Source organism: Colletotrichum fructicola (genome assembly GCF_000319635.2).
Source record: "Colletotrichum fructicola Nara gc5 chromosome Unknown KSG_Nara_v1_contig04, whole genome shotgun sequence".
NCBI lineage: Eukaryota > Fungi > Ascomycota > Sordariomycetes > Glomerellales > Glomerellaceae > Colletotrichum > Colletotrichum fructicola.
Window position 1 is genome coordinate 2,685,060 of NW_027094054.1, and position 23,613 is coordinate 2,708,672.

The 23,613-nt window shown below is 53.2% G+C and overlaps 5 protein-coding genes across 5 annotated transcripts; 2 read left to right on the forward strand and 3 right to left on the reverse strand.

Annotated features, from left to right (window-relative positions):
• Positions 1 to 292: 292 nt before the first annotated feature.
• CGGC5_v007569 (uncharacterized protein) lies at positions 293 to 931 on the reverse strand (the record flags this gene model as incomplete). Its single annotated transcript, XM_066151872.1, has 3 exons — positions 293 to 449; positions 510 to 661; positions 722 to 931. 3 exons carry the CDS (start codon positions 929 to 931, stop codon positions 293 to 295), a joined length of 519 nt encoding a protein of 172 aa, XP_066008785.1.
• Positions 932 to 6,411: 5,480 nt separating this feature from the next.
• CGGC5_v007570 (uncharacterized protein) lies at positions 6,412 to 8,097 on the reverse strand (the record flags this gene model as incomplete). Its single annotated transcript, XM_032034260.1, has 1 exon — positions 6,412 to 8,097. One exon carries the CDS (start codon positions 8,095 to 8,097, stop codon positions 6,412 to 6,414), a length of 1,686 nt encoding a protein of 561 aa, XP_031886759.1.
• Positions 8,098 to 13,888: 5,791 nt separating this feature from the next.
• On the forward strand, positions 13,889 to 14,674 carry CGGC5_v007571 (putative 6-phosphogluconolactonase; the record flags this gene model as incomplete). Its single annotated transcript, XM_032034261.1, has 1 exon — positions 13,889 to 14,674. One exon carries the CDS (start codon positions 13,889 to 13,891, stop codon positions 14,672 to 14,674), a length of 786 nt encoding a protein of 261 aa, XP_031886758.1.
• Positions 14,675 to 18,145: 3,471 nt separating this feature from the next.
• Positions 18,146 to 19,044, forward strand: CGGC5_v007572 (YJU2 splicing factor-like protein; the record flags this gene model as incomplete). Its single annotated transcript, XM_032034262.1, has 2 exons — positions 18,146 to 18,406; positions 18,481 to 19,044. 2 exons carry the CDS (start codon positions 18,146 to 18,148, stop codon positions 19,042 to 19,044), a joined length of 825 nt encoding a protein of 274 aa, XP_031886757.1.
• Positions 19,045 to 20,834: 1,790 nt separating this feature from the next.
• Positions 20,835 to 22,594, reverse strand: fnx2 (Vacuolar membrane amino acid uptake transporter fnx2; the record flags this gene model as incomplete). The annotated part of the gene is made up of 3 exons (XM_032034263.1): positions 20,835 to 22,182; positions 22,235 to 22,335; positions 22,400 to 22,594. 3 exons carry the CDS (start codon positions 22,592 to 22,594, stop codon positions 20,835 to 20,837), a joined length of 1,644 nt encoding a protein of 547 aa, XP_031886765.1.
• Positions 22,595 to 23,613: the final 1,019 nt, after the last annotated feature.

Here is a 23,613-nt window from a genome sequence, read left to right on the forward strand (position 1 = left end):
AAGGACAATATATCTTACTTATCGAATGTGTAAATTGAGGGAATCATACTTGTATAATTAGAAGGATATGGAACTAAGATAACACGCTGAACTGTTAACCCTATCATCTCGCGATGAGGGCAGATCTCAGTGCGAAACCGGGGGAGTTGTGAGTACAAAGCGACCGTCAACGAGGGATTCCGATGAGGCCTCGAAGAATAGAATTGAAACATGAAAGGTTTCGCCGGGATTTCACAGTTTCCACCGAGGGAGATGATTCTCAGAAGGCATCCCAAAAGACCAGTTGTTCCCGCTACTCAGCCGTGATATTGTCAGGGAGCTTGCCCTCAGGGAAAGCCCTGATCATCACACCCACGGCAGGGTCATCGAACGCCGTTGTCTGTCCCATCACCTTACCATTGAATGTGCAGAAATCCATGATCCTACCAGCACTTCGAGCAACCCCTGCACTATGTAGAGGTCAGCTTTCTGCATTTGCTGATCCAGCGTGTGATGCATGAAATTCTTACCAAGACGGAGCGTTTATAGACAGCTCATCAATTTTCCTCCATCCGAGGATGAAGTCTGGCCCCGACTGGCAGTAGCTCGTGACCTGTTGTGTGTAGCAAGGCTTATTCCCGATTCGGGCTAAATGCTCAATGCAAAATACGACGTTGGAAACCTATGTTTTGATTCAAATCAGACCCCCGCTTCGTTATTGATGGGCCGTGGAGTTTCTTACCACCGACAGCTGTCTCGGATATGTGTTGCATTGGACGCCTTCGAGGCCAATCCCGACAGTTGAGGCCTCGTCGGTCTTCAAGCCCTTCTCGCCAGGCTTAGTGCTCTTGACAACTTTGCGAACCTTAAGCAGACTTCTCCTGAAAACATTCATAGTGGGAGAATTCTTGCGTTGCAAGTCTGGCTGCTCGATGCCCTTTCCGCGACTCATTGGGGTCCGAATAGCGGCAGCGATAGCCTCGTCAGACGACAAGTGGGTTCCATTGGGATTCGTGCTGATGCCGTTGATCCATGACTCGAATGAAAACAGATCTTGTGAGGGCGTTGATGATGGGCTTGTTAGGAGAGCATTCGTTTTGCTTATATCTACCGTCGGGGCGGCGGTGGCAATTGGGACGACTGCCAAAACGGCGAGGGCCAAAAATAGTGATTGAAACATTACAGTCGGTCTGGAGTTCAAAGTAAATAGCGATAGGACTGGCTTGATAAACGAGAGTGATGATGATGTGTAGGACTTCCGATTACATATGGCTGCACGTCCACGACTATTATATAAACACTTTCAGTAAAACAAGACTCAAAACCAACTTCAGCAGTATGCGCTTTTGCCTGCATTCAGCCCTTGCTTTTTCTCCCTTACCACAGTTGCTCTTTCACATCTCCATCCGAGTCCTTCGCAATTGATTTGAGCGAAAGAAAAAGTGTTCCATTGGCGACGGATGCAGCAGACTCGCCAAAGTTGGCGTTGCTGAAAACACGCCATGCGTACAAAGACTTCTCAAATTGACTACCCATAAATGGCCCTGATCGTATGACCAATAGCTTTGGGCAAATGCTCCCTGATAGTGTCACACAACGCTCAAACATCCGCCTCCACGTGTGCGTTAAGCATTGTCTTCTAGTCTTTGGTAGTGGATAAAACGACGGATTTTTGACAAAGAAATTCTATCCCGACGAGGGGCCATGAGCATGAGACATTCTTTTCCGGACCTATTTGGCACAGACTCGCTCGCATAAGACTGGGAAATGAGTGATGGTAGGAGTTTGGAAGGTGACGAGTAGTACATGAGACCATGAAGTAAACATCGATGCCACATTCCACCTTCGCATGTCCTAAAGAACGCTAATTCCAGGGAAAATGGCAGAAAGGCCGATCTGCACAAGCCTTCCTGAATCTTTCGATTTAATCAGCTCATCAATAGCCCAATAGCCTCTCCTCCGCACTCAAATTCACGGCCCAATCACTCATCTTCCTACTACCTCAACTTCTGACATATATGGTCTATTAATGCCAAAGAAGGGACAGCGGTGTATCTTGTGATAAATGGGAAAATTGAAGTCAAGAAATAGTGTGCAACATCTAAGAAAATTTTCAAAGCAAGCACGTCTTGCGAAAGTGACACGGGCGGCTTTAGTAGCATCGCCAACTGACTATTAGCAGAAAAGTTGAGTCTGTGTCTTGATGTCTCGAAATTGAGAAGACTCCCCGAGGAACAGCTCCATCTTTCAGGATATGATTTTCCTCGTTTTGTGGCCTCTTGACGGTGGTATCTCTTCGGAAGTAGATGCCTTCTTAAATTACGGCATCTCGTTGAAGACTCTTCAATTTTCGGCATGGTTCTGTGCTTTCACACGACTCAAGTTGAATTTACCATATTCCACACATTCCAAGTACGTCTTTTGTCTCTATCACTTGGGTGTTATTACTACGTTGTTACAAATTGACGATCCTCCGAAGCTGACATACAAGTGACTGCATACAACATCCACCAATATACTTGCCCCTAAGTACCTAGATATTGAAGCAATTGGAAGGAAGCATGGTCAATCTCTGCCCAAGCTATCCCACAACTTGGGATGGGTCCATACTTATGCTCAATCAGATTTCGAAAGCGGCTCCTCATTCCACGCATCAGGAATGCCGAGGACTGGTTCAAAAGCAGCGTCTCTGGTAAATGCTCCAAATAAATAGAGTCAGACATGTCTTTGTCGATATCCGCAACGAAATGTGCGTAGGCATGGTGTATCATCAGCTCCCACAATTTACAACGGAGCTCATCCTAATTCTCGCTTAAGCAGTAGACGGCCATGGGCTCAACAGTCTTTGCCGCATGATCGGCTCGGTCTCACCCCGCTCTATTGATTCCACGTTATTCGACGCAAGAGATGTTGAATACGTCGTGAGGGGACAAGTTCTGGATCTAGCAACCTCGAGCTACAGCCTAGCTTTGACCTGGGTAGGTGGTCTTCCGTCAACAAAGTGCCGGGGCCATATTACCTGTCAGTACGAGGAAGGCGGTGACCGTGGTCAGCGATAGTTTTGTTCGAAACGCAGGTAAAGCAACGATGTCTTCTATTTGAAGAGTTCTTGCGGTTAGTTGCAAACGTCGTGACGTTTCGACAGGTTGACCTAATCGCTTTGGTCCTGGATTCGCAGCCCACGCCTCGATGTCTAGGAAGTATATATTGCTACAAGTAGCATAGGACGGCCAGAACACTAAAAAATGATCGTTCAAATGGGTTATGTTGTTATTTGATTCTGGGCCTTCTGGGTTGATGTTGGGTGACAGGTGAACCAATCGCCTGCTCGGCCGCTTCCCAACAAGGGTGCATCACCGTCTCGAATCATCAACTCACACCCTGTCAATTCTCTTCTCTTCTATCACTCATTTATGCGACGCTATTACTCTGAATCAACTCTCGAGTCGCTTTTCAACAAGACAGCGTCTGAAGAGACAATGTCTCCGATCCCAGAAGTTGCCCTTCATTGTGGACCCAGGAAGAGATGCGTGATGTGATGGACAGGAGGCCAATCCACGACCAAATTTGCTGTTGTGCACCTCGAAACCGCGTTTCAGAGAGTGAAATAATCAGTCGAACAGCTTCGTTGCAGGGATCGTTCAAACCTCAATCCATCGACTCAGGGGGCGGACCATCCCCGTGATCACCCTTGATTGAGACGATGGCGTCGCCTATCAAGGCTGCGATGTCACACGAACTCTTGTACTAACAGAAAGCAAGCCAAATAAGTATGGGTGTTCGTCACTTGTACTGCGAGTTGTCATGACAGCATCCGCATGTCGAACCACCATCACTGAGCACGTCCCGCTTCCTTCGGAGGCGGGCTCCATCGCCGACGACCTGTCTCGCTACCCCGCCCAACCACCCCTGTCCAACGTGGTCCTATAGATATTCTATTCCAAATACTAGGCCGAAAGGAGAGACTATAATTTCCGGCTTTAGTCATTGTTGTGTCAAACATGGGTTGGTTGTCGTGAGCGACTTGGTCCCGGGCAGAGCTGGACCGGCGCGCTATCTTCCCCCATTCGATACGGATGCCTTGCGTGTTTCATTGCTTGCGGTCCTCAGAAGGAATTAAATGCCATTTCCCCCCCTTTAAGAACAGGTTTGAGTCGCTGGGAGAAAGGCCTCGTCGCGGTTTTAGAAGCGGGGCAACGTCATCTCAACGCTGAATGAACTACCAAGTACTGGTGCATCAACATACCAACTATTCCATCATCACAGAACGAGCCCAACCTACCTTCTTTCAGCCGCAATAACGCTGTATAAAGCTCTTCATAAGGGTTTCTCTAGTCCAATTCAATATTACGCGAATAGCGACACTTCAACCTGGGCAGCCGCAACCTCTCAACTCGGCCAGCAACCTCAGCTGAAACATACAGCCCGTTTCACAACAGACTTTCAACTCACCCACTCAACCATACGAGTTGATATGTATCCGAGAACTTAAGGGTTTAGGGATTTAAAGTCGCTCTCAACTCTGATTTCAATAAGACTCGCCACTCAGACAACTTGCATGTCTCCCCGGCGCTCAGGCGCCAAGGCCACGCGAGGACTCTGGTCCGATTCGTGTGTTTGCGTCTTTGATATGATACGGAACGAAGACTGCTTGCATCTTGTATCCGAGCCCACCTTACTTTAATACTCTTATCTAACGAAAGGACCAGCCAAACTCACAGGGGCCGGTCCTCGTCGATGAACCGCGATTAACACCTAGCCCAGTCCATCCAGCACAACGTCACGGAGAATGTAGAAAACGCACATCTAGGACCCGAATACAGTACTTAAGGTCGTTCGATTCAAGACCAGAAAACAGGGGGTGAAGAGGTGGCCGTGGATGCCGAAGGTCCAAATGCCAGCTCAACACAAAGATTCATGTTGTCCAATGCTGGGGGAATCTCTGGGTGCGATTTTCCTCGTCTTCGCTTCTTTTACGCTCCCTTTCCCACCCTTCTTCTCCCCCGTTTGCTTTCACAATATTCCGAGTGTCGTCGCGACTTCCGCCCTCTTTCACAGGCTTGTTTTTGCAGCAACAGTGACGGTGTTCAATATCCCATCACGCAAAGTTGGCTCCTGCACGTCGGCCCCACAGTAGTCTGCGCCGCCGACCTCAATTGCTCCAAACGTCACGACGGGCGTCTGCGACCACATAGTACTTCAAACAAACATGGAACCTAAGGCTTGATGTCATATTCGCCAACATAGAAATCGCGATGAAGGAGGCAGGCACATCGACGTCGGTGGAAGGAACAAGGTGTCATGTGCCATGGCGAAGCCTGTTACCAGGGTCTCTGCCTTGCACAAGGACAGAAAAGAGTTGTCCCAAGCAGACGACGTCAAAACTAATGTGTGCAGGCAATTAGGGTGCCAAGAAAATGGCCGCAATGACATCAGAAAACACGGAAAAAATTGCAAGGGTTCAGTTTGTCATTGCAAGCCTGCAGCAACCAAGTTGTTTTCCATGCACGCCCATGGGCCAGCAAAACCATGGCGAAAGAAGTGAGAAGCGCGCATCTTCTACAGCATGTCGGCAGTTGGGGAATGGAGGGGAAAAGTTGAGAGTCAACTTCGCAAGTTGTCGGAACCCGCCGTGCGGCCATGCTAGCCCAACAGGTCAAGTTGGCCCGAGTGGTCGGTGGCTAGCCACTTCGTCATAATGCAGACGCACTCTGCAAGCAATCACCGAGATTGTGTCTGCAGACATCGTTGGCTTCTTTAACGCGCCAACGGGCCAACGGTGTGGACTTGCCAGCGAGTCCAGCGACAAACATGCAGCTTCATGACAAGCCCTCTCAGAACTGGGCGGCACAATTGCGGGGCAGGATGCTTTGAAATTCGTTTTGGACCGACCTTACACGTTGACCAATTCGTCCCCTAAACTTGGAGCAAATTATGCGGTATCACCGACCATTGATTACACCAAGGCGTTCACGGCTACTTGATCCACTAACCAGAGTATATACGTTGGAGTGGAATGAAGGAGCACACTGGTCTCGGAAATCAAGATCGGGCTTGATGGTCGACGGTCTAAAACGGGGTTTGTGCATACGGTCTGGTGAGAGAGAATTTCGCGACATAGAGGGCAGTTAGAAAGAGCAGTCTCTGAAAGTCGAGAGGCTGCCAAAGAGATATGAAAGAGGCAAAGGATATTTCGCGATTCGATGTTGTGTATGCTTCCCTCCATACCCGTTCCCGCTCGTGTACAAAACCAAATGATGCGACCACAAGACACGTGTCGTCTGGGTCTTATTTGTTGCCTACTCCGCCCAGAACCGAAGTGTCTACCCGATATATTCTATTCGCAAGTCGCTCGATTTTCGCAAAATTCCACCCGTCATCATTGATGGTGCGTCGTGCAAGTCCGAAACGTCTCGAGGCAGGCGATGCCTCTCAAGACGTCGCCGCAGCTTCCGTTCGGCAACGAGAGCACATGCACAAACCGCCAAGAGCTCCCTTTGCCCACGCGCGTCGTTCCTCAACAGGCATTCTGATGTCGGTGTAGTGATTCAGAACCTCGTCCCCGGCCTTGAGCCCCGGCTCGTCTCCCATGATCTTTTCTTCTCTTGCCCTCAGTATGATGCGCCCTGCCCAGTCCCATGTTACGTTCGGGTTGCAGTCGTGATTGGCTATGCACCAGAAAGGATGCACTGCAGCAACCTCTGGCCGGCCGGTGCGGGGGTTCTTGTGACTCGACGCCGTGCCGCGGAATTTGCTGTAGAGGGTATTGAAAACCCATAGATCGTATTCAGGCATCCCCGCAAAGATATCCACGTCCATATTTTCGAGGATGTGCAGAGGTTGCTTGACATTGTACTCGAACGAGAATCGAAGCGTCCAAGTCGGCGGCGGGATCGGCCTCGGCGATATATCGATGTTCTGGGAGTCCGAACGCACAAAGTCACCCCATATATACTTGACTTGTGGGAGATCAAGGGGGTGGACACCTTGGTGTTCCGCAAGAGCCAAGACACGGGCTAGAAGCAGAAAGTACAAAGCCTCGTCAGCCTCTGACGCATCGGGGTCCTTGTTGATATTATCCACGTCCTTCTCGCAGACTGCTGGATGGTAAAGTTCCTGGGCCTTGTCGTGGCAGTACTGAGAGCAGAATACTGTATCGTAGCATTCTTCGCATTTGATGGCGGGCGATTCGGCATCCAGTGGAGGCAGTTCAGCACCGCAGGCATCGCAGACCGGGTCCTTGTGGCGGTTATTTGCCGTCAAGAGAGAGTATTCTTCGAGGACTGGCTCTCCAGGCGCAATGTCTTCCTTGGCGAAGAGCCCGAGTTGTTCGCACGTTATTGTGCCTTGGCTGTTGTCGTCTTCCTCGAATAGAACAGGGAGATTGGAAACTCTGACCTCGCATTTGGGCGAGAATTCGGAGAGCTGGTTGTTGAGATACTGGAGGGTCTGAGGACCGTAACGATCAGGCTCGTGGTCGTTCCAGGGATAGACCTCTCGCCGAACCATGCCCCATTCCGGTAGCATGTTGGAGTTGATATCATCTTTTCGGAGCCTTTGGCGAGCAATCTTAACGACTTGCTCCATACTGGTGAGCAGCTCTTCATTATCAGGGGCCAGTTGCAGGCCCTTCTCGGCGAAGTCGTAGGCCGGCTTCAGACACGAGCACAACAATGAGCTGAGTGACAGTATCTGATAGCATCGGATAGAAGCCAGCTTGGCGACATGAGCAACCAGGCCGGCTTGGTCCTTAGCCTCGCCATCGATAAAATCGCTTCGGAGCTCTGACAAGCGGCCGTGGTCAAGAACTAACGGTAGTGGGTCGAGAGGGCGGGACTGCAACGCTTCCACGGCTTGCTCGTGGTATTCGAAACCCTCGGTGAGAACTTCGTCGGTCAAAAGCAGAGCTCGGTAGGCATCCCCAACAGCGAGGTCAGGGTAGCCCAGATCAGAGTGGACCTTGGCCCGCTCAAGGTAGAGGATCAAGTCGTAGGGGAGCTCTTTGAGGGCATTGGTGAGGTGTTCGCGACGCTCACGCAACGTTTCCAGTTCTAGGAAGCGACGACAGGAGTCGTCTTCCATGGGCGACTCGTTGCCGCCAATGCTGGATGTAGACATTGTGAAAAGTAGAGAGCGTGTACAATGCCTGTCGGTTAAGCCAAGCACGGTTCGGGTCTAGCAGTAAGCAGCCTAGGCCACAAAGATGCAGGAGCGACTCCCTGATAAAATGAAGAGGAAGGAAAATTCGGGCGAGAGATCGAGATTGCAATCGAAGAAATCGAAATAGCAAGCGACACTGACGTCAGTGAGGAGAACAGCGATCCTGGTCTTGCTGGACTCAAGGTCCAAGTCAGGCGGAAGCGCTGTGGTACCTAACTGGAACACCGTCTCGGCGGACGGGACGGTGAGAATTCGAACCCTAGAAAATGAAAACCGGCACACGGCCGATGGTGTCTAAAGGATTTGGTTTTTGGGTTTTTTTCGGCCAACGAACGGGGCGAGCCCACACTGGTCAGACCACTTCAAGGCAACCCTGCCGGACCGGGTCCGTTGGTGATTTTGAAAATAAAAGTGTGGTAAGATTGAACACGGAGGTATTGTCAGAGTAGAGGAAAGAGGAAGAAAAATACTAGGGGAAAAGGAAAGGCCTCGTCTAGAACGGTGCGATGTCCGTATTCGCCAGATGGACAGACAGGGTATGAAGTAGGTAAATTGAAGGAGCGTTCGTGGTTGGCGCGGTGTTGCGCCCTGGACTGAATTGGAGAGGGGGTTGCCTAGGGCCAGGCGTAAGGTCTTTTTTTAGTCGGACCTATTCCTTCGTTTTGACAGGCTTGGCAAGGAGATTAACTGATTGAAAATCGTGCTAGACGCACATTGAACCCTGTTCCGTTGGATGTGAGTAGCAGCTGCCGTAGAACGACGCCGTTTTGTGAGGGGTTAAAGGGGACTGACTGTCGCGAGACGTCGACCTTTGGGAAGAAATTTGCAACTCATCAATTGGATAGTGGCGCGGATTGGAGTCCGCTCCGGTGCGCGGTGACAAGTGGGGGGTCTGGACCCTTGAAAAATGGAACTTCAGGGTCCAAGGCGTGGAGGGGTAACTGTCCAGGACCAGGACCGGGACCAGGACCACCACGACGTGCCAGCCGGTCGATGGTCGATGGATGGAGGGATGGATCATGGCTGGCTGGATGGATGGTAGGGCAGGCCATGCAGCGTTCCAAGACGTTCCTGAGGCCCTGGGTACTTTGTACATCTGGTCCCCTCTCCTTTGTCTTTGTGTATGTTGAACAGTTTCTGCGCCCGATGCCCAAAACAAGACAGTTGGCGCAACCTTGGAATTAGGGGGGATGGCACCGTCCCGACGCTCTTGGTTTGAGACGATGCGCAACGTGAGGACGGCCCAGAGCCGGCGAGAGACACAGAGACCTGGAGACTTCCCCAAGTACCACATACCGCATAGTGCTGCGTACCCTCCTCCAACGTCTCCCCCAAGCTCACGTACCATGCGTCTCCCCGTGCATGCTCCTCCATGCTTCCTCCATGGGCCCCCTCCCGGCGCAAATTGGGTTGGAAGCTCTCCAAGGAACATGATGATCCGTGACGTCATGAGTTCACTCAGAACCCTTCGTCCCGTCACGTCCGTTTTGCGCTGGGTCCTTTTTTATGGGCTCGTTTGGTTTTCGCATGAACCCTTCGTCGTGTACTCTATCGTGTGCCATTTCACATGCCACTCCCGTCACGGGTTGAGACAAGCTTCCAGCAGCGACGGATTAGACGCGTTTGATGGGGCAATTGACGCCCTGTTACCTGGAAACGGTTTCTGGGGGCGTATTGCCGCCGTCTGCCGCTCCCCGTCGTTTCTGCTAAATAAATGTTTCTCCTGATCAGTGCCTGATCACCGTCTGCTGCATGGCCGTGTTGGGGGTTGGCTCCACGGAATATGAAGAATGAGGCTTACGTACAAGGGCCCTGGCCAGCCCCAGCCGCTGCTGAAGCATCCAGTTGCCAACACTAAACTTCAGGGTCCAAAGCTCGGAGCTCATGGTTGGCGGTTTTGGCAAAAGCTTCCCCTGTCCCGTTTGTCACCCAACCCAACTTTGACGGTGACATTGGCCGGGAACATTGCAAAACATGGAAGGCACTGCGGCTTCATTTGCCTTGCCTCGTTTTGCAACATCCTGGACTCTCGCGCCTTGTCTCGCAGTGTGGGTTGGACGTTGGATTTGCAGCACACCGCCCTGGGTAATGTTCATGTTCTGCAATGTCCTGCAATGTCCTGCAGTGCCGACGCCTCTGACACATCCATCGTCGATGCAGCATCTGCTCTTTTGGTCTTTTTAGGTCGACAACGCGCAATCATCGTGATGTCTGTTGCTATGCGGACCGTTTGTGGACGATGGTATGTCCGTTTCAAAGTTGTTCGTCTCAGCTCAGAGCGCGCGGCGGCGACCCGCCAGCACCCCTCCCTCTCCCCCTCTAACTCAAGGCAATGACGCCAGTGTCTCCGCAGCGCCAGGCCAGGGCTTGGTGAACCCCCGCCCGCCCGGCGGTTCGTGATGGTTCCCCTGATCAGTGAATCGAGGAATCCCGAGTCAGTCCGGCGAGAGCTACGTCATTGTCGTGATGCCTCGATGTAGGGCGCAACACTAAAATACTCCGATGGGATATTCCGACCAACCTCAGCTTGCGATACCAAACTCCAGCTCCGAGTCAATCGAGCCTCTTGCACTGCTTCATCGAGTCATGTCTGTAGGTATCCATCAAACTCGCCGGAAAACATGACGCATTGCTCCCCTATTTTTGATGCTCTCCGGAAGTCTGAATCTCAAACCCCGGAGATTGGAGATGAAGCTGACGGTACCATTGCGTTGCGGGCGCGGGAAAGGCTGAACGGGAGAAATGACGAGGCGCTGGGGGTGGCAGCTTCGTGTTGGAATGTTATGCATGGGTTGGGAGGTGGTGCTGTGGTGGTGGTGACTGGAGGGGCGCATGGTGGATACACGAGAGAGTATTTCGTCAATTTGACATAACACTTGTTTTGCCGGCTGCGAATAAGGCATTGAACCCTTGGCCGCGCCCCCGTGGATGGCTTTGTGTAACGCTGTGACCGGATCGCATCTCTGTCGCGAGGGCGGAATCTCTTCGATCTATAGTCATCGACGGTTGTGAAGGGTAAACGGACATAGAGACCCAAAATCACGCGACTTGGCACTCCGGATTGACGTCGTTGCAGGTCGCTTGTCGCCTCTGCGGATTCGACAGCCTGTAACGGTTACCGGGCCTGTGAATAGCATTAACGTCTTGGTGTTGGTCCGTTTCGCGGCTCCAGACGCGCCGGCTCTCATGCCATCCCGTCGGTTGGTTCTAGACTCTTTACCCCAGAGATGGTCGTACACGAACAGACGGGCCACAACAACGTGGGAAATCGCTTGGGTGGTTCTGAGGTGCATCGCAGCGTCGATCCAGCGGAAGCACTGCATACCTTAGGAGGTAATTGATGATCGAGCACGCAACAGTGGCGGAGGGCTTGAAATGCCCTATGGCTTTGGACGGGCGGCGGTAGCTCCGATAGGCTTGTTAATTGGCCAACAAAAGACGGGCATGGCTCCTAGATCATCTGAGCCGTCGTCCGGCCGCTTGCAGTCGGTCAGATAGTGATGAGGCCTGACATTGGACGTAAGGGAGGTTCATGTGCAAGTAACAATTATCGTACCAGCAAGGCAGGCAACAATTGCATACCTTATGGGCCGACACCTGCCTTCGTCCTTGACCGCAACTCACCCCATTCCTTCTGAAAATGCTCGAGGCACAGGCAGCTCCTGGAAGGTGCGAAGAATGAAGCCGGGAAAGCACGCGGGGCATTTGCTCCTACCTACCTTAGGCAGTGCAGATGGCGCACCGATGAATCAGGAAACAAGCCATCCCGCATGCCAGCCGGTCCGTGGCGTGACTAAGGCAGCTAAGCATTCAATAGGCAAGGCAGGTACAGACATCCTACCTCACATTAGGTAGGCCGTCCGGATACTTTTCCTAATTCATGTCCGGTCAACGCGTTTCCGGGCCCGGTCTCTGCGAGTGCTATCTTTCGGCAGTCGTTACCCTTTGTTGGTGGTTGAGGCAAGAGGGGGGCACCCGAGCGATGACAATATCACTGCTTCCTTCCTCGACAGGACCCAGCTCTTTCTTGCCTCGTCTCCGCAGCCACGCTTGCTCTTGCCTTTTCAACAGAGGCACTTGTGGCTTTACCGGGTCTTTAGTAATGGTAAGCCTGGCGGTCCTGAAAGGCCCGGACCTTCGCCGAGAGCACCTCATGAAGCGGAACATCCAAGGCAACTCTCTTGATCCTCTGTCGCCCTGCAATCTGATCCTCGCGCTTCGGAATTCCCACGCGTGCGGTACCCAGGCGACGCCGCCGGATCTGCCTCTAGACTCTAAACGGGGCCGCTGTCACTGCTTGCTCTAGCGGCGCTGCTTCCCGGCGGCCGGCTGTCCTAGCCCAAGGGCCCAAGTCCTGTCCATCATCGAGCGCCTCCATCCCAGCAACACCAGTCATCCCACTGCAATCGTCCCACCCCATTCGCCCACCACCAGCCGTCCCAAGGCCTCTGCATCAGCCAGCCACCCGGCGTCCCGACCTCATCTTGACGGACGGACTCTAACTCCGACCCAGCAGCTCTTTGGGACTGGTTGCGCGGTTGCCGGCGGATCTAACGTGCTACCAAGCCTGGCGAAAGATCATCCGGTCCCTGAGTCGCCAGTACCTAGCCGTCTGCGAATTACAGAGGCACGTCGTCTACCGTACATGGGGGATCTGACTCTTATCAGCACCTCACTTCACAAAGAGATGGATGGGGCGAATAGATACATGAGGTGAGCTGTCATGATGACTGACGGCAACTCGTCCCTTCACCCGGGGAGCCCTGGATGACTTGCTTGAAATACCTGCCTCCAGCTTGTAGCAAGATAGTCTCTTCGTTCTCGCACATAATACCGCATTATCATCGCCCGCTGAGTCCACCTCGTTGTCCACTGCATATCGTAACCGGCGGTCCACCATTGGCAACCTGGAATATCGCAACCCCACCATCTCGCATCACTGGCCGTCAATTGCAGCGTCACTTTCTTGTCTCCCGCCGTTATCGATGGTGAAACCGTACAAATTTACCTGCAGCCCGCACACTTCCGCCCGCGCCCCGGCATTGCTGTTGCACATCCAACCACCACTAAACGGCTCACACTGACCACCGACAAACAAAACGGCTGGATTTGAGCGACAAAACACGCCGAGATCCAACCAAAGCACCAACAGTCAAGCCACAGCCTGAGCTGCCCTGCCGCGCCTGCACCCTCGTCTGTGCTGTGCTTTACAATTTCATTTCGCAACTGCCTGCCTGCATTCTGGACATCCTGCCCCGAAAAAGACAAAACATTCTAGCCCCGCTATCGTTTTTTTTGTCTTTATTTTCTGCCCTCTCCAAAGGTCAGTGTGTGTCACCGTGTGTGTGATCCAGGCATCTGGAAACATCCATGACCCATCCGTCGCCCGCTAGATTCTTAGACCGACCCTGCCACTCCTCGGGCCTTATTACCTGTCTCCCGTGTGTCGTCGTTCCGACTCGAGCCTTTTTCGTCTGAACCTCCAGATAAACCAAAGGCGCACCACCACCACCAACACCACCCGTCCACGCCTGCCGAATCAACGGCATCCTGCAGATACCTTACTGCACACTCCGAGCCACACAGCTTCGCCAAATTTCAGGCCAACCCACCAGCAAACATTTTTCTCAGATTCTGCACCCTAAGCAGCCTGCTCGCTTCCGCCTACCTCCCCTCTTCCATTCTTCACAACCTCGCTTCCGACAACACCTCCGCCCCCGCCTTTCACCTGCCAAAAAATTACCCCACCATGAGCAACAAACAGCCAAACCTCTACGCCTACCCATCGGTCAGCGAGCTCGCGCCCGCTCTGCGAGCCTACGTCATCCAAGCACAGAATGCCGGCCTGAGTCGTCACGGTGCCTTCAAGGTTGCCGTCTCTGGCGGTTCCCTCCCCAAGACGCTGGCGCAAGCCCTGCTCACCCCGTCCTCCGGCCCCGAAGACACCGTCCACTTTGGTAAGTGGGAGATCTTCTTCGCCGACGAGCGCGCCGTGCCCCTCGACCACGAAGACTCCAACTACGCCCTCCTGAAGAAGGAGCTGCTCGAGAAGATCCCCGAGGAGCTCGGCGCCCCGACCGTCCACCCCATCGACACCACCTACCTCAACGACACCCAGGAGCTGGCCGACCAGTACGAAAAGACCCTCGTCACCAGCTTCGCCAGCCGCGACAGCGTGCGCCTGCCCATCTTCGACCTCCTGCTGCTCGGCTCCGGCCCCGACGGCCACACCTGCAGCCTGTTCCCCGGCCACGAGCTCCTGCGCGAGACCACCGCCTGGGTCGCTCCCATCGAGGACTCCCCCAAGCCCCCGCCGAAGCGCATCACCCTCACCCTCCCCGTCGTCAACCACGGCGTCAAGATCGCCTTCGTCGCCACCGGCGGCGGCAAGAAGGACATCATGAAGAGGATCTTTGAGCACGGCGACGGCCTCCCCTGCGCCCTGGTCAACGAGGGCGCCGGCGACCGCGTCAGCTGGTTCGTCGATAACCCGGCCGTCGAGGGCGTCAGCTTCCCCCGCCGCTCCTTCTTGTAAACGGGTCGAAAGCGGGAAGTCGCGGGAGGTTAGAAGAGGGAAAACCTGGAGATACGTGGGAGGAATCTTGCGCGTATTTAAAAACCACATTGCTCATTTCAGATAGACAAGGGACCCAGACGAAACGGCATATCTCTAGAAGGGATGCGATTGCGAAGGACCAAAAAAGCAAAAGAAGGCAAACCCAAACAACAGTCTGTGTCCGCGGGGTCGCGGGCGCTTGTCGCGGATATCATCATTGGGAGCGAAAGCTGGATCTTTATTCGTCTTTGCCATATGTTTTCCATCTTTGGGCTTTTCTTCTCCGCTGTTCCCCCTTCTTTGATTTTCGCCTTTTGGTCGCAAGAAGTCCCTGCCAGCTTTGATATCCCACCCCCTACCAATGTCAAAACCAAAAAAACCAATTATGATTTCATGATATGAAAGGAATGAGGGGATCACCGTTTTTTTACTACCCAGTGTCTGATGGACTCTCGGTTCACGCTTAGGAAAAGGATACTAGAGAGATAAAATTCCAAAAACCAAAACATTTCCCAAGGTCCATAAGCCGTTGCTGTTTAACGTGGCCGTCCAATGACTTCAAGGGCTCGTAGAGTGTTTGCATGACTAGTCTTCTTCATCACTGCCATCGAGGCAGGTGGCGAGACGCAATGGTTGCCTTGCTTCTATGCAAGTACCTTGGCGGGCTAGCGCCACCTACCTCACCCCGCGGACGACGATCTCCGTAGGGCTGAGGGGGAGATAGGGACGTCCGGTTTTGCCGAGCTTGTATGCACCCATCATTTGTCTCACGGGTGATCGGCGAAGAACGATGGGCTTCCGATGCGGGCAGGGAAATCTTGCGGGCCGGATGGTGCATGTGTGTGGGTTGATAGTTTCCGTGATGCAGGCCTGGTATGCTTTAGGTGAGATCGTGGAAGGGTCAATGACAAAAACGACAGGACAACACCACCATGCTCTCACATCGCCACAGAATTAAGATAAACACATATCACATCAAAATGAGAGTCACAAAAAGCAAAAGATGGGACACGCGTCCCCACCTCTAGGCCCTTTCCTGTAAGAATACCGCGTGACGGGATTCGAACTTAGCGCCCCTCTAGGATAACCAGGAATCCTTCCGAGGAATTTGTTTAAGCTAGGTGATTACCAACTGGGTCACGCCGTCGCTGTTGAACTGGTTGAGGGGGATGGGACGGAAGTTGGATAAGTAGGCAGGCAGGCAGGAAGGCGCGTTGAGGATCGGGAATGGGAAGGTGGTGGTGGGGCTAGGTTGAATGTGAGGAAGAAGGGAGCAACGCTGGAGATTGTGATGGAAGGCACGAGTGGGTGGGTGAAAGAAACATGGCTCTGGGTTTTCTGTGGGCAGGCGCAGAGATAGCTTCCGGTTAATGAAATCTGAAGCGTCTGGATGCACGGCGAGAGCTGCCTTCTAGAAATATCTTCGAAGGGTATTTATTTGGGACGCCCAGAAGTCTTTCGAATCAACCCAAATGCTGGCCAGCACCGGAGGTTCCCAACAAATGTCACTGGATGAGCTGGGAGAGAATGTGACAAAATGGAGCATATTTACAGCATGCCCGTCTACACTTCGCTCGACGTGTGTTCGAAGTTGTCTTCATCCACCTTCACTGTCACCACTGCCAGAGTATTATCTAGTCATTCGCAATGCTTCTCATTGATTACCTAGCGATCAAATGAAACGTTGAGATAGACGAGCCGCCGATTGATCACATAGACCTCAGACTGCCCATACCCAAGGGACAATGCGTCCCATTCCTCACCGACTCTGATGTACAACTGAACGACAGAAGAGCGATTTTCTTAACCCCCGGTAGCTGATCATACTGAGACGGTTATATATACTACCGCACTTGCGCCTTTTGCTCAGAATCCGAAGGCTTTGACAATGCCAATGCCCCCAGATTGACAGACACTGCGTTCACTATTTATTGCCTCGAGTCCTCAACCCACTGTATGCTACAAAGCAATTCGAAAGAGTTTGTTCATGGCAATTCAGATGTCTCGCGTATGATTAGGGGATCTCCGAGGAACTCAATTCGGCGCATTCCAACTGAGCGAGGTGAAGCGAGATAGGAACATTCTCCGTTCGCCGTCAGTCATGGTTGGTACTCTATACACCTGTGTCCTCATTGGGCACAAGTTTTGGCCGCGTGAAAGAGTCGCATATCCCGAACTTTCTTGACGGTTAAGGTAGGCGAGGCTGTGTACTCCTGTCAGAATGTTCCCCAAGCAACCCATTGGTTTACATCTATCGTCGCTTGGAAGATACAAACGAAAGATGACGGGGTTTTGAAAGCTTTGCTTTGGCGAATTTGAGAGCTGTTACGAGCTTTTCAGACGAGAATCCCAGTCTTTTATCGTCTCTATGAAACGCGCCACCAGGGAAACAATAGGCCCGAGACTTCAGATGTCAGACTTCGGATCTTTAAGTATCAATGGCACAGCTCTCATTCAGCAGTTTTTATATGAGATACACCGGGAAGTGGTCTAGTTTCGACCACACGATGAGATTTGAGCGCAATGCCAACTGATTGGCATAACATCGTCGTCTCCAAATTCTGAAATGGCTTCAGAACAGGCCAAGGTAACGACGATGAAGGGTTAGGACGCAGACAGACAGGCTCTAGTGCCGTTTGATTGTATGTCGTGACCTAGGTCTCGCAAATCTTCATGGTACATCTAGCCTTAAGTAGAGCGAGCATTCCCCTTGCGTTGTAAGTAGCCTTACAAGTGCCGCATGAACACACATTGTACACGGTTTTTACCCACTGAATCGAAAACATCACTGAATACTCACAATATGCTGCGAATTATGACAACCAAGACTAACAGAAGGTTCGGATGTTGATACGGATCCTCCATGACGAAACGGGGGTGCTCCGATGTGCAAAATTCCGATTAGCTCACTTCTCACAGCAAGATCTGTCTGCTAAATGAATTGGTTGTCTTAAATTGAGAACAGGGAAGCTCTCAAAGGACGCTTTTATTGACTTCACATTCGCGACCTACTAAACGCTCTGCGGACGCTATGTGTTTTCTCTTTCTGAGTATCCATCCAAGTTTTGTATGCCGAGGTTTGATAAGACCTTTGCGAGTATCGAGACAACTTCGAAAGTGCATGCATTGAGTACCCTGTAAGGTAGATGCGACCTAGGTAATGTTATATGAGATGTTGAATACCATTTCGGTGTATCCATCGAAGGATCCCAAGGTATCTATATTATCCAGGTCTCCGTCTGAGCACCTTGTCAGATAACTTCATATTTACAATAGAAGCATGTTGAACACTACAGAAATATTATGGTTATGCAGAGAAACTATTCCTCAACTTCTTCTTCACCTGGAAACTGGATTCTTCCCAAACACCCCGATACCATCTTCAATCTGATAGCTCACAACATCACCCTCACAACTATCAACTTCAACACAAACTTATCTGCTCCGAAGATGTCAGAACGCAAAGCTGTTTCCAAGTACTATCCGCCCACCTTCGACCCTAGCCAGCTGCTACTGGTACGACACAGGGGGGAGGCAGCTGCACCGGAGGGGCAACAAGTCCGATGGGCGGCACCCTTTTCGATGCAATGCACCTCATGCGGCGAGTATATCGGAAAGGGGCGCAAGTTCAATGCCCGGAAGCTGACGCTAGACGGGAATTACCTGGGTGCTATCCAGATCTACCGCCTCTTCATTCGTTGCACACGATGTGTAAGTCCCCCTTCCCCCATCCCCCATCCTCTGACTTGAATTTCAAGGCGTAGATTGCTAACCAGTCTCATCAGTCGCGAGAAATCACTCTTAGAACCGTTCCCCAAGCAAGCGACTATGTCTGTGAGACTGGCGCAAAGCGTATCACAGAACCATGGCGCATAGGTGACGACGTGGCCAACGAGACGGCGGACGAGCGTCTAGATCGACTAGAGCGAGAGCACGAGAAACGCGAGAACACCGAAAACCCCACGTTGGGGGATCTCGAAAAAGAAGCCCTCGCAACCGAGACGCACATGGCTGTCGCCGATGCGCTGGACGAAGTCCGCGCCCGAAACGCCCGACTGGAAAGGCTTCGTCGAGACGGGATCACTGTGGATAAGAACGCTGCTATGACGGTGGAGGACCAGAAGGATGAAGAGGACGCAAGGCGCGCTTTCTCTTTGCATGCGAGGTCCGAAGCTGAAGTATCGGATCAGATTGAAGCACACACCGCAAGACATACCAACATCAACGCCCTCATGAAAACGAAACGCCATCCGAAGCAGACCAAGTTGCTGCCAGGGCTGAAGCAAACGCAAGCAAAAGCTCCGCCAGCTACCCCTTCCTTGGTGGACTATGGCTCTGACTCTGAGTGATCTAGTTCAGCCTCGACACTTCATCCATCGCAAGAATTCGGCATTATGCAATATTTCCTTGCCGGGAACCGATTATAGAAATACTGCAGTGGGAATGGTTCTTCATTGATCTGACTGACGCCCCTATGCATTGTTTCGAGTCTTGATGCATCCGAAGTCATGGCACTTACAGGAGGATGCTCCGTGCCCGCTGATCTACGAATCGATAGATGATGAGAATGTTGATAGTGCAGAAGAAAAACGAAGAAAGGGAGAGGCTTCGCTCATTAATTCACTCGCCTATATATTGCGATGTCTAATTCAATTTTGGTGGTGCTTCTTCACCAGCGAGAATGATCGGGTCCTCACTGTATCCTCGAATCGCAGGTCAGTAAGAGACACTCTGCCCTGACGGCTCGCCAGACTCCTTCCCCCCTCTGCCTCTTTTCTCTAGAAGTGAGAGATGAGTGTCACTTAACTAACAGCGTCTTTTTCTTATACCCACCAAATCATTCAAAGCGGATCCGGGAAAGAGACGAGATTATTAAAGAGAGTACAATTTAAGCGTTTATGCTGTCTTTAGGGAACGGATTTCGCGAAGCATATCATAGTCATCTATCTCCGTTGAAATTTAACACTGAGAACACAATTCTTCTGTGATTTTCAGAAGCGGTATTGAATCTGAGGAGAGGCATTTATGGGCAGGGCAGATTCATGGCTTTCAGGGGGCAGAACCGCCGCATTGACACCGTTATTGAGAGAAACAACGTCACCGTGCAGTTATATAACACCATAGAGATGGAGATTTCAGGAGTGGCTGAACAAGAAAAATCCAGTTGCCACGCAAGAGGTGAGGCTTAGCTATCTTCCAATGTATACATGTCCTGAGGCCATGAGCTCGCAACAGCGACTTCTTACACGTGGAAGAGCGTCTTTCATTCGTCACTGGCTTTGTCCTGGGGTTGATAGGGCACGTATTCATGGAGACTCCTCCAAGCAGGCGGAGCCAATACCGGAAAAGATGCCCCGGGTCTCCTGCCAATTTGGAAGTGCCAGTGGAGATGTCCAATCCCGCAAATTTCAAAACTGTCGATGACTCCACGATTTGGTCGTGGGCTTCCAAAAGCTGGCTGCCGTAATTTTATATGCACTTCTCAGGTCAACGCCAACACGGTCTCATACTTCTGCGCGCGCAAAACCCTTCTCAAGGTCGTCCATAGATGATGATCTCACGAGTGGGCTAACAGCTTACGTACCTTGGTATGTAGAAATAATGACGCCGACTTATTGCTGTTTGAAAGTGGTACAAATACAAACGCCCCTGGCGAGCTCCTTCAGGCACGCCCAAGCGCAATTGGGCAAGACTCTGCCGTCATGGACTTGAAAATAACACCAGATAGGATTGGTTCACTGCCCAGCCAAGAAGGCCCTGAGGTCTTGACGCAGCATCTCGATCTACATCCGTTGGTCGTCACTGTCTCCGTCCAGCATTTGTTCCGACGGGTAATACCGCTTATATCTTGCCGTCTCGGGTTTTCTAAATACGGCAAAAAGGGGTCTCTTCTGGCTCGAGTCTGCTACACAGGGCTGTTCAGCTTCGCAGTTGATGTTTTCATCAAATGTTTCTTGCGGGAGAAGCGAGAATTTGGACGTCATGTCGATGTTTTATAAGTGCGCCAGGAGATGTTACGCCCGCCTTATACAGAGCCCAACAGCTGGCAGCTGCCCTGTGTGGTCGAAGGGAACATTCATCATGAACATCCACCCGCTTCCCGTCGCGACAACAACCACCACCACCACCGACACAGCCCTCACTTACTCAAGGCCCGCTCCCGGATGAAGAATGTCGACGCGAAAGCAAGCACCAAAAACGCCGTCATGGGCACCATGGCCCCCAACGTAGCCACCTGATAACTCCCCCTCACCTCCCCCTGAACCCCCGGCTCCAGCTCGCGGATATAGTCCAGACTCTCCCTCACCCTCTCTTCGATCCTCCGCGCCTCCTCCCCGTCGCTCAGCCTGACCCTTAGCTGCGTCCTTAACACCTGCTGCAGCACCGCCGAGCACACGCTGATGCCGATGCTGCTGCCCAGACTCCGGAACAAATACGAACACGCCACCACGACCGCCGTGTCCTCCACCGCAGCGTTCGACAGCAGCGCCACCAGCGTCGTCGTGATCCCCGCCCCGCCGCCGAGCGCCAGCACCGCCATCCCGCCGACCACCCCGGCCGTCGACTTCACCCACAGCGCCGCCACGACCGGCACCAGCGCCGCGCACATCAGCCCGAACGCCGCCACCGTCAGCTTGTAGTACCGCCCCGTCCGCTTCATAATCACGCCGCTGCCCACCGACGCAATCACCGAGAAGATCATCGCGGGCACCAAGAACGCGCCCGCCTGCGTCGCCGACGCGCCCTGCACGGCCTGGAAGAAGAGCGGCAGGAAGAAGATGCTCGCAATGTGCCCCGCCACGCCGAAGAAGTTGGTGAGGTACCCCGCGAACAGGCTGCGGTCGAAGATGATGTGCCCCGGCGCGAACGGGTGGCTCGCGACGCGCATCTCGACGAAGACGAACACGCCGAACAGCACGGGGGCGGCCGCCAGCCCCGCGAGCGTCACGCCGTTCGCCCACCCGCGGTTCGAGCCCGCATCGAGCCCGACAAGCAGCGCCACGACGGCGGCGACCAGACAACCGGCCCCGAGGAAATCGATGCGCCGCACCTTCTCGCGCCAGTGGTCGTGGCTGGTCTGCGGCAGGTCGAGGACGAAATACACGGCCGCGAAGGCCGCGACGCACAGGGGGACCTGGCCGATGAAGGACCAGCGCCAGCCGACGGAGTCGGCGAGCAGGCCGCCGAGCGGGGCGCCGGTGGAGGTGCCGGCGGCGAAGATGATGTTGATGTAGCCCTGCCAGACGCCGCGGTCGCGCAGGGGCACGATGTCGGACATGAGGATGCTGACGACGCTGTTCATGCCGCCGCCGCCGATGCCGGCGACGGCGCGCGCGAGGCACAGCTGCGTGAAGGTCCGCGCGAGGCCGCAGCCCAGCGAGCCGAGGGCGAAGACGGTGTACGCGAAGAGGAGGCACTCCTTGCGGCCGAAAATGTCTGAGAGCTTGCCGTAGAGGGGCTGGAAGGAGGTCAGGGTGATGAAGTAGCTGGGATGCGGTCAACAATAAACACCTTAGAGAGAGTGAGGGAAGTACGTACGCTGTCGCCAGCCAGCTCGTGTTGTTCAAGGCGTGTAGTTCACTGCCTATCTTGGCGTATGTGGCTACGGTGAGAAGCTGGTCCACGGCGCAGAGGTAGATCTGGGTATATCCCGGGTGAGCATGCGAGTCGCGCGGGAGACTGCGGGGCAGAAGTGAGACCTACGCCGATGCCGATGGCCGGGAGCAGGAGGTGCATCTTTTTGGCCATCTCGGGGTTGCCGTCCCGATTGTCGTCGCGGCCGGCGCCGCCATTTTGAATGGCGCCGTTGCCGTTACCGTTGACGGGCTCCGGATCGGTGCTGCGCAGTAGAGGGGACGTCTCCGACGGGGCGGAGGCGCCGTTCGGTAAGCCGGTCATTGTAAGATGGGGCCGAAGTCAATTGATGCTGGAAAAAAAGAATTGAAGACTACTTTTCTTCTTCTTCTTCCGCCTCCTCTGGTTTTCGACAAAAGCAACAATCGCCAATCTCCGCTCTTTTCAATTCTGCACCACTATCTCTCCGCTCCCCCCGTCGTCTCCTTACCAAAGATTGCTAATCCGGCTGCTGCATACGGTATCGCTCTCCCCTCGTCGGGGCCGCTCATCGGAGACTTGCCCGCGATAAGCCGGGGCCCGCCCCCTATCGGGTATGACGCCATGCATGCGATAACACACGTGCTTGCTGGCACCGCGGCTCAACGAGATATGGTGCCTCATCTCATCTCTCTCCCGGTCCGTCCACGCTGAGACTGGGAAAATCGGATGAAGCTTGTACGAGTATCAGATGCCGCGATAGCCTCAGTCATGGCGCTGATGCGGCCTGCAGAACTTTCTGCAGAACTCTGTACAACAACTAAACGGATAGCAAAAACTCTGTCCGCGGCAACCGGCAAACGAAGCTAACCACGAAAACCATGAACTGAGGGGCCGCGGCAGAGCAAAAGTGGGAGAATGCGACGGTCCAACGGCGCCGGAGATCAAAAATCACCTTGGTGTCCACTAGGACGCCCCCAAACTCCAAAGATCTCGGCCAGGCGCGGGCTTCGACCGAATCTCTCCGCAGCCCCTAGCATTCAATGATCAATCACCTCGTCAATCAATTGATCGGTCAGCGAGCGGGTAAGGCAGGCGACTGACATCGGGGCGGGTAAAAGAGACGGATGGAATGGGCGGATCGTAACTCATCTTAAAAATCCTGCCGGTGTGAAACAAACCGTCGCGTAGCTGCTCCATCGACACTTGCGAGGGGTCCAAAAGTCATTTCAATGTTAATTAATTTTCCGCGACGCGGGTGCCCGGAGGCGCGGGCTGCATGCTGCGATGCCACCCCTCGAGCGCGTTGGGATTCGAATCCTCGCGACAGACTTTGTCAACAAGGCCTTTGTTGGTTTGATGAA